The 14,575-nt window shown below is 41.7% G+C and overlaps 1 protein-coding gene across 1 annotated transcript; it reads left to right on the top strand.

The window, feature by feature from the left end:
* Window positions 1-9,870: 9,870 nt before the first annotated feature.
* On the top strand, window positions 9,871-11,913 carry LOC306705202 (uncharacterized protein; the record flags this gene model as incomplete). The annotated part of the gene is made up of 2 exons (XM_079171906.1): window positions 9,871-10,257; window positions 10,366-11,913. The coding sequence occupies 2 exons, from the start codon at window positions 9,871-9,873 to the stop codon at window positions 11,911-11,913; spliced, it is 1,935 nt and encodes a 644-aa protein (XP_079028032.1).
* Between the last annotated feature and the right edge of the window lie 2,662 nt (window positions 11,914-14,575).

Genomic DNA, 14,575 nt, shown 5'->3' with positions numbered 1-14,575 from the left:
CTGCGAACATGAACCAAATCGACAAGAAGTTAACTGAGGATTTCGGTAAATATTTACATTTTTATGACTACTATTATTTTATTTACTTATTATGATTATTATTATTATTACAGACTGTGTTTTCATATAAACAAAACAAATTAACTTTATCGGACTTGACAATGAACAAAGCCAGTCAGGGGTTCAATATTTGTGTCTTCCGTGCAGTATGAACATAGACGTTTAACATTTTGGCATAAAAGCTATACATGTGTATTAATAACAATGTACAATGTCTGCCCATTTTTTATTTCACTGTGTTGTGATATTTTTATCGAGTTGAGCACTTTTGTAATCATATGTATCCAAATAATGCAATTATTTTTTATTATTAATGTACAATTTAGTATGAGTTGCTAACTCTAGTGCTTCATATCGCTGCCTGAGACAATTACAGCTTATCATTTGATGGATTGTTTTTAAAATGGATCCATGATGGAAAGTCTTGTTTAAGGTCTTTGCCAAATACAATGAAGCTTGATATCTAAATTATAAATCTTGAGCCAAAATGAATCAGGGAGAGATAATGATTAACAAGTGAGGGACTGATTACATTCCTGCGTGATCGTAACCCTGCATTAATCGTGATCATTTCCCTCACTCTGACACCTCAAGTGAGCTTGTCCTTATTTTACTGCGATACCATTAAGTTGACATCAAAATTGTATTAACTGGACCCCGGCTTCCTGTTCGATATTAAAATGTAGGCCGTTTGTTTTGTAAACCGGCCTTCTGATTTCCTTTTAAACAGCAAACCTGTTTCTGTGGGTTTGAAATCCCATTTTGCAAAATGTCAATAAATCTGCCGTGGACATCTATCAATATAAACATCTGATGACGGGATGATCAATAGAAGGGAAGGTGTTTTCTTTCAGACTTTTCTATGTGCGTCTGTTGATTTCTTAATTCTTAATACACCAAAAGTTATCATTAGATAATGATTAATTTGCATATTTAAAACTGCACTAAAGAAATGATTGTCTTATTGTTAATAATCAACAGGGGACGTTTGATGGATATTTTTGATACCGTATTCATCTGTAATGTAACATTTTACAAGTATTAGTTTCATTACTATTTACACTCTGAAGATTTTTACTGAGGGGTTTATTCATAGCCTGATTTAAACATCATTTCATCCCTAAAAATATGGCGAAAAGATAACTTTCATGGCTGTTGACAGTAATGTCTGATTCATGGAGTTGTGATATATTAGTTAATATTTGTATATGATATATGATTGAAGCTACATAATCCTCCTATAGCTTTCTATATCTATAAACCTCAAATCAGTTTGTTGCTCTATTACAAACACACACGTACACAAACACTGAGCTGTGCTACTCTAGTCTTCCTTTGGAGGATCAGAGGTTTTGTCGCTGTAGGTGTCAGCGATGAGTCACACCGGCAAATTACCATGTTTCAAACGGCTTTCAAATTACTTCCCTTCCAGTCGGGTGGTGCGCTGATAACTGATAACAGTTCCCATTTCAACAAGGAGTTTTGGAGGACTCATCTTTCCTTCTGTTCGTCTGCCTCAGGGTATAGCCTATATGTGTAGCCTATGCCTGTTTGCATTAGGCCTACAGTGCAGTGCATGCTGCAAGGATGCCTTCATCACACAAAGACAAATAAGAGTTGGTTTATCTAAAGCTAGGCCAGCTAGAAGTGCAGAAGAAATTATACAGAGTAAACACAAATGTTTACTCTGTATAATTTTTCTTCATCTCAAACATATTGACCCTGGGGCTGCTGACATAAGAAATCCATGATCCCTCTTCTTAAAGAGTCAAGTGGGAAAACATTTTAGGAGAAGTCTATTAAATCTTTGCTCATAAAAAAAAGCTAATTTAAGTTGACCAATGATTATTGAAGATATGTAGGGCATCCCAATCACCTGCCTATTTCTGTCACAGTAACATCACAGAAGCAAATGAAGAAAACATCTTCATCTCTTTGATAACACTGCATAGCTGCTATACAGTCCAAAACAAAAGCTGCTACATCGACAGCTCCATGCTGAAATGACCAAACACAGTGTTTTTCACAAGTTATTGAACATGGCACACATCGCATCAATGCGTAGGTTGGCATGGCTTTTGAAATTTGGCTCATGTTATATTAAAAAGGTCTGCGAAAGCGTGGTTCCCTGCCATTGCATCTCCAGTCCGTGGCTTTGCCATCTGTGCTCTCAGGTGCAGTGATTGCAAATGATGTGGATGCAAGCTATTACTCTAATAAAGTGTAGGTTCTACTGTAGTACATTAAAGGCAGCTGGCTGCAGGCCAAGTGTCTTGTCTTGAGGCCTCGACTGTGCAGCACTGCCTCTGAAACCGTGTGAATGTGTGTGTTTTTGTCAGGTTCGGGTTCAATTCACTTTCAATAGTGTGTTTGCTGATGCATGTGCCAGATGTCTACAGGGGGAGAGGGGAAGAGATTGATGGTGAGCGCTGATGTCGCACGCTCTGATATGAGTCGCCTCATCAACCTCAAATTCATTGCCTGCTTCTGGCCACCAACACCATCCGTCACTGACGCGACCAGTTTCTCAAAGGTTGCAATGCGCATTTTATAGCTAATATTCAAGGGGGTAAATAATTTCTGAGTAGCAGACAATGAAAGAGTAGGACAACAATCACCACAATGCACACACATTCACACAGAATCCACTTCCCGAGGGCTCCGTTGACTCCCACCATAACTCTCCTCGTAGGCCTAATTTATGCGATAGACGTTTGGTATTCAGAGGCTGTTCCCAGCTTATTCTCTCACATCATCTATATTGGCTCATAGTATCAAATATTACTTCTAACACCATATTCATCAAGGTGGGGGTGTTAACTCATTACCTATGGGAGGATGGTGTTCATTCACAGCGCTGAACAATGTGGACAGAAAGACATTATTCTTTGCAGCGCTTGAAAAGGATTTAAGGGAGCTGAGAGGATGGAGGCAGCACAACAATTTGGGAAGATTTGATCTATGTCACTTTTGAGACTTTTTCTTTCCTGTAAGCCACAAATATCTTCCAGTTTTATTGATTCATTCAATTTTTTGTTCTATTTTTATACCACAGGATGAAGTGTATATGGACTTCCTAAATATATTCTGCGTTCTGTTTACATTTGGTCCAGTTTAAACTGTCAAACTGTATTTTTTCCCAGCATACATTAGCACACATTAATCCTTTGGAAGCAGCACTGTACAAAAAGACTAAACATGTTGATGTGCCCTATTTGGAAAGGTTAAGAGAGTAACGAGTAATAATGCATAGTCGAGACACTGATATATTGTTGGTGTCAAAGCTCCTTGTAGTTATTACAGTCCACATCACATATTCTATTTTCCCCCTTCAATATATTTGTAACTCCACTTTGATTTATTACCTCATTAAAGACAAGCATTTCAGTATCAATGTTATAAGTGGAAAAACATTTGCATTATGTCAATGGCGAACATCATTGTATGAATTAAGCCTACTCATTGTTTTTAAATCTCACTGATGTCGCCATGTCCTACAATATCACTTTCCAGATGTAAACACAGCTGCTCAACCTTAAAAAAGCACACTAACAGTGCATCAACAGAACAGATGTTGTGTAAAACCGTGTTCTGAGACGAGCAAACACAGTGAGCGAGTGATTGAGGTCTGGTGTTGAAAATGGCCTTTTCTACAGACCTGGGCCCAAAAACGGACAACTTTAACCTCCTTCACCTGTACCTGAACCCTGACGGTTAGGACTGAGGGATAAAAGATCATAATTATTATAACGTTATAAACATATTCTGTCATAAATCATACTTACATTTTAACACCATGAAACAAATTGTCTCGTGTTCTCTGACACAAACAGAATGAATGTAGCTTGCAACAAATTCTAACTTTTGAAAAAGCAAGTATAAGAAAAAATAAACCTAGATGAAACGGTAGATTATAGTGTGGGCGCCAGGGCCCTGCACACATCATCAAGTCCCAGCAATGCATTGTGTTGTAGGAACCTTACGGTGCAATTACTTGTCCTTCCCTCCCCTGACAAAGTGGCGTGGGCAGAAAAGCTTCTGTTAATCATGAGCTCTATTTTATCACTTCCAGGTAGAGACCCTTTGCTGTGCGAGGGAGCTGCATTAGCACACTTGCCGAAAGATCCCAAGCCAGCATTACCATAATTGTGGCCAAAATGTCAGCAAAAAAACTGGGAATTAATCATTCCCCATCTCTCCCTTTTTTAAAAAATGTCGATTTTCAGCTCCACTTGATGACCCTGCAGCCTTCAGTCCAATACCAACAGTGAAAAAGAGAGAGTTCATTCAATGGAACAAAAGCCCGTCCGCATGCAGTCATCGCCTCTTGTCTTGGCAGTTTGTATACGGAGAACCATAAGTGACAGCATGCCCGCAACCTCATTTGTCTATAATGTACATTACAGTAAGAGAGTGTGTTTGCCTCTGTGCATGTGTGTGTGTGTGTGAGAGAGAGAAAGAGAGACAGAGTGCATAACAGAGGGAGAAATGGAACTATTACTGTGAGGTGTGTGTGTTCTCCCGTGTGTGTATTCCATTAAATGTAAGCACGGTATACCAGTGTTAATCTATGTGAGTGGCCAAGCAGGCGGCAGAGTGTGAGTCAGTGCGGGGGTGCGGACATGGAGTGAGGGTATAAGGGGCCAACTAATGCTGAGTGGCAGTTGATAATGCCACACCGTTATATCAGCATCTGCCCTCCGGCTCCATGCTCACCTCTCCGAGCCTGCTGCTGCTGCTGCTGCCATCAAGCATTTCAGAAGAGACACACACACATGAACGCACAATGACATGACTGCCTTGCAAACACTCCGCATTCTGCAGGAAACAGTTCCTTGCACAAAATCTAATCAAACAGAGGTTATGTGGCGCCTCAAGCCATCGTAACAAATTACAACTTCATCTAATGTGTGCATATCTCGCCTGCCAACACAAAACAAATATTTGCACCCACAGACACAGTCTAAACCTTTCTCAAAACAGAAACAAAGGGCCATTTTAGTTCCCAGGTAGAGAGTGAGCTTGCAACACAGGACTGTGTAATTGCTGCAGCGTCACTATAAGCTTTTGTGTGTATATTTTTGATAAGCTTAAAACCCTTTAAAATTAGACATCAAACAGGATCTCTCTGTTCATCTGTACCTTATATTTCTCTGATTAGATAAGAAGTATCAAGGAATCTAACATTCACATCAGTAGAGCGTGACATTATGAATCAGGCCACACAATAATGAATGAATAAATTCGGCCTCGTGTGACGTCTGCAGCTAATATCCAATTAACCTTAGAACAACGCTGATAATATGGGATCCCCGGCTGTGGTTAACTGAACGTACAGTGCAAGTATTAACACAGCACACACAGACAAAAAAACACATCCATGACGTGTGCACACACACACTCACACAGACACACACACACACACACACACACACCTAGAAATGAAAGCCGTGACGCAGTGAGAAACAAACCCGTATGAGGACTGACAGCTGAATTTAGTGGCACACAAGGCCAGGGCGGAGACTTGGCACTGATAAATGAAGTGTATGGAAATGAGCTTGGATTTAACATTGTGTATAAACTTGTTTCTACATTATCCAGCACATGAATTCCAGTAATGTCAACAAGAAAGCTGAATATCAGACATAGCTGTGTACTTATTTGCCCTTGAACCATAATGTACAAAATGCTCCATTACAGCAGACCTTGGGAATGACAGTTGAAGTGTTTTTTTATTTTATAATAAATAGAGCAGAAATAAAGTTGGAAAAAGAACAGAGGTGAGTTCACATGAGTGGGTCATGTAACCGACGCATCCCTCTACAACCCAGAGTTGTTTACTTCATGGAGCCTTTGATTCTTATCCTGTTTCAGGCAGGAGTGAGGTTTAAAGCCTTTGGGCAGACTTAATTCCGCACCGCTACTTTTCAGCAAAGCTGCTGCATTTTTCTCCTCGCCTTGGTATTGATAACGATCAGAATTAGAGTCAGATAGCGTACAAGTAATTATTAAGAAAAGCTGTTCATATACATGCATTGATTGGTGGGAACACTTTATGATAAGGGTATAAATCCGGTTCTTAAGTATAGCGCAACTAATGCATGAGTCGTGATGATTAAATGAATCATAGATGAATGCAGGATGCATCATGAATTCCTGTTGGTCATCAATTATTGAGTCACTATGAGTTCACGTGATTAGATCATGCTTAATTTATCATCGATCAGTACATTTTAATTCAGAGATCACACATCTATCACCAAATTAGCTGGTTTAAACAAACTGGTACCCATGTGTAAACTTCCACACGTTTCTACAATGTAAACTGTTGACGAATGCTTAAACACGTCTGTCCAGTCTCCCTGAATTTGTCAATTGGCACTTGCTGTTTTTGGTTTCAGTGCTCTTCTTCTGTGCTACAGTTCCCTTCAACAAAAACACACAAAAAGAAAACTGTATGTGCCACCCCCTCCTGTGAGATGATTGCATCTGACTACAATAATATAACATCTTTAAGAGAATGGGTTCTTCTGCTTTTAGAAGAGGCTGATCAAATGCATGGGTCTGAAATGTCCTATGTAAGTGGATTCTAACTCATTTGGGGGGGGAATATAAATGTACGTAACTAATCACATAAAATCAAAGGGAGTTAATTTCTGAATGGCGAGCAACAACAATTCATGATCCTATATTCATTCATGCATGAAATCACTGTGAGTCTCTGAAGTGTTATTGTAAAGGGTTACCGATTAGGACACAAATGGTTACTCACTTGTTTCTATGTGGTGTGAAAAAGAATGGTGATATGTTGAGAGCACATTGTGCTGCTGACAGATGGAGAGCAGCCAGAAATCATGTGAGACAGCGGGTGGAACATTGTGCAATCCCTGGAAATTGAGCAGAAATTGAGAAGCAAAGCACTGCTCCCCGTGGCCCGTGAGCCATGTAGCCACAGAGGATCAGGGCCACCTCAGACAAAAGCCTAACAACGAGGCTGCAAGAGAAATCATCTCCTGGAGTGCACACCACTTTTCTGTCTGCAGCCGCAGATGCAAGTCATTGATTCTTTGGAGCACGTCACTAAATGACCCTAATTGATATCCTGTGAATAAGGTCACTCATAGTTTTTTTTTTCTCCCCCAGCTCCTGAATCCGAGACAAACCGGCGCAGAGGAAGGAAGGAACAAGGGAGGAAGAAGCAACACACTAACCTTTAACATGCAAGAAGGAAAATGGCTGCGCACCAGCTCTATCTCTACAATTTTCTCTTTTCATTGAGGAAAAGTACTATTTCATTCATGCCATTTCCGTTCATTCATCAGCTGGGGCCAGCCTAGACTCACAGTGCCATCTCTACACCAACATTCTTATCAATGGACGTGACGTCAGCACTGCCTGCAGCTGAGGGGGTGGGGGTGGGGGGGTGGGGTGGGGGTGGGGGGGGGGGGGGGGCGGTCACGTGGTTCAGTGAGGGGGTATATACAATAAAGTTGCGCTGACAGTAGGGCTGAAAACATTCACCCAATTGTACATTAGCACCAGGGCTGCTGCCATATAAACTCACCGCACAACTAAATAAAGATCCGATTTGTTTTTTTCTACTTGATGTTGGCCACATGCTGAAGAAAGAGGGGGGGGTAACTGAAATTCTATCAGGTGATCTACATGAAATAATCTGGGCTTTAACCGCGTTGTGAGTTTCACCACCTTCCCACCCACCAGTGGGACTCCAGGTAAGTGGAACGAAATCTCATTTTGTCATGTACAAGCCGGAATTAGATCGGTCAGAACGTTTTTTATTTTATTTATCTAATCGTTATTAAATTCAGATTTTTATTTTGGAAAGAAAAAAAAAAGGTGGAAGAGAGAGGCGTGTTGTAGGCTTGAAGTGTGTGGAAGAAACCTCAACTTAATTAGAAGAAGTCATTTGTTTGCCACAACTGGGCAACTGTTGTCCAATTGAAAAGTAGATATGTGCTGCGACTGTTTATATACGATCTTTTGTTTAAAGTAAAACCGAATACATTTTAAAACTATTGAGAAATAGTTCACAATTATTTTCCACTATATATTTTTACTATTATAATTATTACTAAATTGAGACATTAGCACCTTTTAGGTACAAACCAAGTTTTTTTATATGAATGTATTAATATGTATAATAATAATGCATAATTGTAACAGCAAAAAAACAATAGAATATGTTATTTCGTATTCATTTTTTGAGGAGGGATAATTAAAGAGTTGAGCCTCTACAATGCGTGGAGAATTATGTATATTATTTCTGTGTGCAGCTGCTGCTCAAGAGACCCGGTAAAAATCAGTCAACATTTTTCAAACGTGAATATAACAAAAAAGTGCCAATTTTGGGGGGTTTAAAAGCCACAATAAATCTTCTGTTCTTAAATTCTAATTCAATTATATTCGAAATCACGTCTTCTGTAGGCCAGCTACCTTATTAAGTGGTTTGGGATTTTTTTGTTTCCACCCATCTGATCCAGTTTATGAAAATGGAAATAGTTAAAATTTGGGCAGCATGCTGTGCTGCCCAAATTTGTGTTCGTCTGCATTCCACCACAGCCACTGAGGAGAAACATGCCCACACCACACAAGGACAAAGCCGCGTTACTTACAGATTGCTTCCCCCGTTCCTTGTACGAAAAAGGCTGTATCCTCTAACATTTACCATCCAGCTCATTTACAATTTGGATGGACCACTCAGGGACCGGAGGGTTAAATAACTCAACCGTAGCCACCAGCTTTACGCATGACTTCCCCGTGCGTGCGGTCCTTGTACCAGTGTCCTGGTCACATCGCGTTTGAGGCATGGAATACCAAAATCACAGCTAATACAGAGACAGAGCTCAGATCAATTTGTATTTTCTGCATCTTTCTTATAAAATAGAGGTTTTGCGCTTACAATGGCAAGTGCGTGCGTTCTGGTTGGGTTGGATTGGAGGAAGAGGTGAGACATTTTCTTTTTTAAATGCGATAAATTCACCCTGTATATTCGATTCGTGCATTTCTTTGCTGTTATAATAATTCAGTCGGTTAAATCTAACAGAAGACTAAAAATACGAGAGCATGCATCAGTTTATCGGCGCGGTGGAGAGATAATGACTGGGTTAACGCCACGACTACAGGCACAAAAATGACTCGTGTAGGTTCGAAGCGCAATTTCTGTATGCAAATGATTACCTTCCACTTGAAATACATGGGCAATTAGATCGAAAGACGGTCAGATCAGACTCTTATCTCTGTGTTTCCAGATATACACGTAAACGGCAAAAACAGAACAAATAAGAAATACCATAAACTAGATTTTGATTTTCCATCATGAACATCCAGAATTAAAAAAAATACATATGAGAGAGAGAGAAGCCAGCAACTTTCGTTGTTGGATTTGGCTTGGCTCATTACACTGCATTTGGCTGCTGCTTTGTTCTCAAACGTTTGTTCATTTCACAACTGCTCACAGTGGTAACTGCTTTTGAATGGTGGCTACATGGTGTAAAGATATATTGTGTAAAAATAAAGACTGGTAATCTGTTATTTGTGTTCTCTAATCCTTAAATCAATGGAATATGACGTATCCTCCGTCATCTTCTGTACATTTTAGACTGGCCTCTTCATAAATCAGCTGTATATTATTTAAATGCTCTATATGTGCTCATATTGCCATTTGAAATTCCATCTTGAACCCAAAGATATAAACTACAACACATCTGAATAATTTCTCCTGTGTCTTTTGTCCTTCTCCCTCTGCCTTCTTCTTCTTCAGGTGCTTAACCTCCCTCCTGCCAGTTCTGCATGGTCATGACCTGTCATCACGCCCCTTCCACAGCCCACCTCATCCTATTGGTCCTGCTCATTGTCACTCCACATCTGGCTGGCGCCGCCCCTGCGTGGGGTGAGGGAAGGGTGGAGGGGCGCACCCGGACAGACCTTAGAGAGGACAACCTCGCATCCTTTTTCTCGCCCTCACCCCAGAGTCTCTCCAGCCCTGACAACGGTTCGCTAGACCGGGGCCAGGGCCCGGGTCAAGATGACCGATCAGATAGAGTGATGGACCCTGCGCAGGTGCTCGCTGTGCTTTTGGAGGCCCTGGACCACCCGGGGGAGAGTGCAATCCAGGCGAGCATAGACAGAGTTTGGGAAGAGGATGAGAGTCAGAAACTGCCCTCCATTGAAGGCGTGGTGGGTGGTGCGATTAGAAGAACAGGGGAGACAGAGGGAGAGAGGGGGGTGGAGGAGGAGGAGGAGGAGGAGGAGGAGGAGGAGGAGGGGCGAGGGGCTGATAAGGCTATTGAACAGCTAATTGTAGGCCATTTGACAGCTGCTCAGGGTGATGACATAAAGGAAAGGGATGAGGAAGATAAAAACACAAGGTCAGAGGAGAATCAAGGGTGGTCTGTGGAGGATGTGGGAGCTGATAGTGTAAACGAGGAGGAAGGGAAAGAGGAAGATGAGGGGCAGGAGGAGGGAAATAATTTAGAAAGTTTCTTAAAGAAAGCCAGGCCAAGTTCCGTCTCACAGGGAGATGATCCATCTCTGCAGCGCAAAATAAGAGGGTACTTCCAAAACATTGACTTGGGTCTCCAAGATAATGAGATCCTGCCTCCTCTGAAGGGCTACAAAGCATACAACACTCAGCTCGCACGAGCCGGTAAAAAGCTGCACTGGGAGGAGAACCAGGATCGCAACCGACCCGTCAATAGGGGCAACTTCATGGATGACTTTGAGGATGAAGGTGAGGAGCTGGAGGAGGAGGTTGAAGAAGAAGAGGAGAGCCTCTCCCACATGAAAGAAGAGGCGAGAGCTCGCGCAGAGAAACAGGAGGTTCTTCGGCAGCAGGAGGAGGCGGAGCGAGCCAGAGAGGAGGAGCAGAGGCTAGCAGACATTGCCTCCGACATGCTGCTGCAGTACATGGGGAGGAAGCAGCAGTCCTACATGAAGCCCCGGCAAAAAAGCAGCATGGGGCCCGCCAGCAACACTGCTGAGGACAAGCGCTCCGAGGAGGTCATCCCCGACGAAGACGACGTGGACCAGCAAATGATCGACAGGCTGATTGAGATCAGCAGCAAGCTTCACCTACCTGCTGATGATGTGATTGAGATCATCAGTGACGTGGAGGAGAAGAAGAAGAAAAGGAAAGAGCTGCAACAGTTGCCAATCAACAGCAACCCTGTTGCCCCGCGCTTCAGGCCTCTGGTACCTCTTCCTATGGCTGCTCCGCCTATCTACCACTACACCGCCTCAAAAAACCCCAAGAAAGCCCCTTATAGGTACAACAAGTCCAACAAGAAATGGCACAAGGACAAAGTTAAGTCATATAAGCAGGACTATTGGTACAAGCCTCAGAAGCAGCTCGACTACTGGTATAAACCCCAGAAACAGTTTTTAGCCTTCCCCTCCTATCCATACTACCAGAAGCCATATCGAGCATACTACCCCGTTTATTTCCCATATCCCAAACCACAATATTATGGTAAGCCCTCCCCCTCCAGAGACCAGCCGTTCGGCCCCCAGGAACTTGACCTACAGCCCCCAAGGCGCAGACACAGGGCTGGGGGTAAGAACCGTGGACAAGGCTGGAGGCAGCAGCCAGCACCACGCCTGCCTCTCACCCCTTATATCTCTAACTATATCCTTCCTCACCCACGGACCTACCAACCCCTACCTCCGCCCAAACCAATAACTGCACCCAGGAGAGGAAGGCGACCCCCGTACTACTATCAACACGTCACACCGGGAGATGACTATGAGGAAGATGGGCTAGTGCCTCAGTTGGACAGTGAGGAGGAACTGGAAAACTTTATTGAGAGAATCTACATGAAACGCAGAATGTATTGAGAGACGTTTTTGGACATTTCGTCAGATCAGACGGACTGACAAGAGGCGGGATAGATATTCAGTAGCTGGTGAAAAGCTAAAAGAGAGATGGGGGAGGAAGAGTCGGGGAGATATGTGTTTTGAGCCTGATAGAAATTGAAGGGTCCTGAAGTAAAATGTTGGATTTATTTTGTTTTAATCACTGTATTTTTTGTTGATTTCCTCGGTCAGGGAGAGGATGAAGGGGTCCCAGTTTAATCTCCCTGTAACCATATTCAGCCTCTTGCTCAGTTTACATTTTGAAACAGAACATACCATGGTGTATGTCTGCCTCCATTCAGGTCAATCTCAGAAGCTCTTGCATTGTTCAGAGATTTCTAGACACACACACACACACACACACACACACACACACACACACACACACACACACACACACACACACACACACACATACAAGCAGTTGTGCCCATTTTAAGAGAACCATGTTTACAAAATAATTTTGTATCTTTTGTTTTATATTCTGTATGTCATATTACAAAGTAGTTCAATGACTACACATTAGCTACACAAATATAAAAAAAGAACACTGCTATGGTCAAATGTTCAATGACAGAATATTTTTGCTGTATTTGATGTGTGTAGTTGCCCGTCTTATTCCTGATTGGATCAACTTTAAACAGCTGCAATTTGCAAAAGGTATCAAACACACACATTTCAGTTTTTCAAAGTGAAGATTCAGATTTTTGCCTTACAAGCAGCATGGTCCTATAAGGGAAATATCATATTGCATAATATTATCACCACAACCGGTCCTAATGTAGAAACCCTGTGGACTCCAAAAGCACAAACTTAAAACACTCAACACTTCCAACCTGGTGGTCAAAGGGTTTTCGATCATTTTGGGATCTAGATATTTATGGCACAGCCACCGTATTTAAGGCAGATCCAGCATAATCACCGCCACCATACAGTTCTCCTTGACCTTTTAGGAGTCATTTTTATCTTCCTCATCTTTTCTCATTGTTCATCTCCAATTCACTCTTTTTTTCACACGTTTTCTTGCATCATCCATTATCTCTGGTTTTCCTTTCTCCCCCCCCCCCAAAAAAAAAAAGAATACTTGAAATCACACTATTCTGCAGCTTTTTCAAACAGATTACCACCAAGAGGCTACACACATTTTGTTTATTTCCAGAAGAATTTCATTGAAAAGTTTCAGGCCGGGGAGTCAGGGATTGTGCTTAAAACCGTTAAATGCACGTCTTTCTACTTGCATCTTAAAAAAAGAACAAAAAAAAAGAACAAAAAAAGCGAAAAAATAAAACAGTAAAGGGAAATACAGATGGTCGTTTTCTCTGAATAAACTGTGAACATAAAAAAAAGAAATCTCAAAAAGGAGGAGGGCCACTGTGTCCACAGTGAAGCCATCTGTCTTGTAAAAGGAGAGTGTTGTTGTTGATGTCACCTTTAGCATTGTAAGATGTACAGTGTGAAATAAATATGCCCGTGCAATGTGTAAATAACAGCATGATGATTACTAGTTTTGCTATATGACAAAAAATAAAAGCAATTATTTTATTAAAGTTCAGTTTTTTTAATGGCTTTTTGGCGAGTGCTATGTTGTACTTGTATAGCAGCAAATATAAGAAGAACACTGATACTTGAATAACAAATCCAAAAACACAAAAGAGGAAGACAATCAGTTAACGCTTAGCGACAGCGCGACTCATAAGTTGCATTAATATCGAGGCAAATTAAGAAAACCTATAGAGGGAGTTTATTAAATTCCAAGACAGTCGAAAAATGAACATGAGAAAAACAGCAAGAATGGAAATGAAAAGGGGGAGGAATAACCGAAAAACTGAAAAATTTAGAAGGAGGGAGGGAAATGGTAACTGCAGTGATTGATGAGTCACATGATTGGTGGATGAGTCATCCATCTTTACACTTTACTGCGCAGGACCATGCACGCTCGCGCACACACGCACACGCACGCACACACACACACACACACACACACACACACACACACACACACACACACACACACACACACAGACTCTCTCTCTCTCTCTCTTTGAGATGTATAGTAATTTAGCTGCTGGCATTCAAGATAAAGATTGAGTTGTGTTCGCTCCTGCCTCCAGCCAGCCAACCAGCCGTTGGAAAGGTGTTTGGTAGATAGGTTGTTTTTTATTTTTTATACCATATCTTGTTTCCACACCTCCTCTTCACTCTCACTTCACAGGGGCAATATGCCCTTCTGCTATAATTCCTTAAAGTGCTTCTGGCTTCAGCTTGTTTGGCATCAAAACAAACCTGACATATGCAGTCAGTGTACAAACACGGAGAGTGATTAGCAGGCTGTCAATATGGACAAATTGCATGTCATCTTGCCAGCTTGCTCACCAGTTGATTGCAACAGTACCTTTCATGGCTGCATCTTGGCTTGTTGAGTGATTCTTGGACACGATGTTATGAATGCAGATTTATAATTACCGCTTGTACCTTCCGTAGATGTGCTATCTGGATATTCTGACTGTCAGAATGAAATTAAGTTTATTTGTTGTGGCTACAGTGATTTCATTATTAAGGATGTTTGAGCTCTAAAAACGGCAATGCCAGCCTCATCAACGGAACTATGGGAGGCGCTGGCAGCTACATAAGTGACCCTGTCTGT

This window comes from Pholis gunnellus, assembly GCF_910591455.1.
Source record: "Pholis gunnellus genome assembly, chromosome: 13".
Taxonomy (NCBI): Eukaryota; Metazoa; Chordata; class Actinopteri; order Perciformes; family Pholidae; genus Pholis; species Pholis gunnellus.
The sequence above is the reverse complement of the archived record's forward strand: the minus strand, read 5'-3'. Positions and strand labels throughout refer to the sequence as shown.